Raw genomic sequence first — 2,227 nt, forward strand, 5'->3', positions numbered from 1 at the left:
ACTGATAGCTAGTAGCTACTTAGCTCTAAAATTTGTCATATCCAAAAATAATAATAATAATAAAAAAGCAATGTTTCATGATGTGTAACTTTACACAAATGTTTACCTATTTTTTACACCTATCAAACATATACTCAGCTATTTTTACACCAAACAAACATTTCACCCTATATCCTATACAACCAAACATAGCCTTGGTATAGTCTATTTAGACATAGAAAAGAAATTAAATCTCATTGATATATATCAATGAATTTTACTTACGAAGAAAAAGATCAAACAAAATAAAAAACGAGTCAAGCAAAGTTTTTGAATTGCCAATATATTCAAAGTTGAGGAAGAAAAAAACTTTTCACCATTAAAAATCTTAAGTATTATGCAGAGTATCGGTTAGCACAAACCCAAAACTAAATCTTTCTCATTTCCAGATTAATTATACCTCCTTTATAAAAATTAAAAAAAAAAGAGTTACGAATTGAAGAAAGTCCGCAGCTTGGTTGAGGCATTAATGACAAAAGCCATAGCAGGAAGCAAGCAACTTCTAATATTTGTTCTGTGGTGAATGAATCCCCTACGGTTTGTTTTAACTCTCTTTTTCACCTCTTCAACGACATCGACACATAACCACCAAAAGAAAATACATATACTTTATTTACATAGGAATAGGATAGGCCAATTTGTTAGAATCATTGTACACTATTGCCTCAGCAAACTTACATTGTCCCTCCCCTACACTAACCTTAACCTATGCATGCAGGATGCAGCTATGCTTTGTCTGTCATCAGTTGGATTCTCTAAGTAGAACATGCCCAAAATGGAGAGACAGAATAAGCGTTAGTACCCAACAAAAGAACATGTCCATTGGTTAATGTGAGTCTTACTTTGGAACATAATAGCACTATCTCAATTATCAACTATGATGCAGATATGGGTCTCGAATGCCTTCTGTAATATACCTTCCCAAATCGATTAGACATACCTGGCCTTTTTCCTGTAGCTTGATTCACAAAGAGTTGATGTCTGTCAAAGTTCAAAAATTAATGTTAGAATGTTGCAGGAGCTATTGAGATGATGCATCATCACTAAATATTGGGAAGGAAATTGTTTTCCCCCTTAAGTATATGCTTGAGGTTATGTAAAATAAGAAAACCAGGGGAAAAAGAGGGAATAAGGTTGAAGTTGAGGAAGAATGACTTCCAAATTTTATCATACCTCTCAGGTTCCAATTTCTGGATAATAATGCCATTCAGAAGAAGCTCTGAACTGTAGACAGCAGTTCCTGCAAGTTGAAGTAATTCCATAGGACGAATGAATGAAAATTCGATAAATAATAACTGCCTCATCAAGGAACGGAAGGAGCCAATACCTCTACTAAGGAAATGGTGGCATATTGCATAGTCCTCTTCACAAGAAAGAATCAACAGATCATCTAAGAATTTATCATCCTTCTCTGCACATACCTGACTTTCATCAACTACCTAAAGAGTTGAGACATTTTACAAGTGAACCAATTTATCAAATTATACTCAGAAAGAAGCATAACCCATTAAATTAGTAGAAAACACCAAATATTGGAACCACAAGTGTGCTGCAGTTCTAGAGCATTAAACAAAGGTGAATATGCATACCTGGCCTTGAACAGCTTTGACCAAGGTTGCAACCACTTTCTTATCAGGTTTAACTTGAGGTGTGATGTAGACTCTTTTACCCTGTGGAGGCATGCAACATTACAACCACATTTTAAGGCAGAAAGTGATGAGTACACAAATTTGAGCACAGGAACATTTGCATCAATACCTTCAGGAGTGGTGTTTGTCTTGCTTGAGCCAGAGACACAGGCATGCTAAAGCCTATCTCCTTTTCTTTTTTCACATCCCTCAGAATGTAATTTTTCTCATCAATAAAACAGTTTGCTTGCCCACAACTCTCAAGCCATAAGTGTGTCACCACTAATTTACCAAGAGCCATAATTTCCAACATATTCTTTGTGCGTATAAATTTGTCTGCTATGAAATGTGTGGCATCCATTGAGCTTGATGCAGTAGATATATTGAGCCTTGCCACGACCTGTCAGAGAAAGATGAAACAATCACCACTAGGAACTGGTTATATTTCACATCCGTGACAAGCATAAATCAACAGCTACCTTTTTTTGCCTCTTGACAACATTGTTATCCAAATGCTGGCTAAACAGAACTCGAACAAATGTCATATCTCTTCGCTGTCT

General features: G+C 35.7%; 1 protein-coding gene across 1 annotated transcript in view; it reads right to left on the reverse strand.

Annotated features, from left to right (window-relative positions):
* The window catches only part of LOC107646340, a 4,468-nt gene continuing 2,871 nt past the window's right edge, over positions 631-2,227 (reverse strand). Inside the window, 7 exon segments of the mRNA XM_021103835.1 lie at positions 631-794; positions 980-1,020; positions 1,213-1,279; positions 1,367-1,478; positions 1,629-1,709; positions 1,798-2,067; positions 2,147-2,227. The exon segment at positions 2,147-2,227 is cut by the window's right edge and continues 36 nt beyond it. Coding sequence (XP_020959494.1) covers positions 730-794; positions 980-1,020; positions 1,213-1,279; positions 1,367-1,478; positions 1,629-1,709; positions 1,798-2,067; positions 2,147-2,227 — 717 coding nt within the window. The 3' untranslated portion in view covers positions 631-729.

Source organism: Arachis ipaensis, chromosome B06, assembly GCF_000816755.2.
Source record: "Arachis ipaensis cultivar K30076 chromosome B06, Araip1.1, whole genome shotgun sequence".
In the NCBI taxonomy this organism is placed as follows: Eukaryota; Viridiplantae; Streptophyta; class Magnoliopsida; order Fabales; family Fabaceae; genus Arachis; species Arachis ipaensis.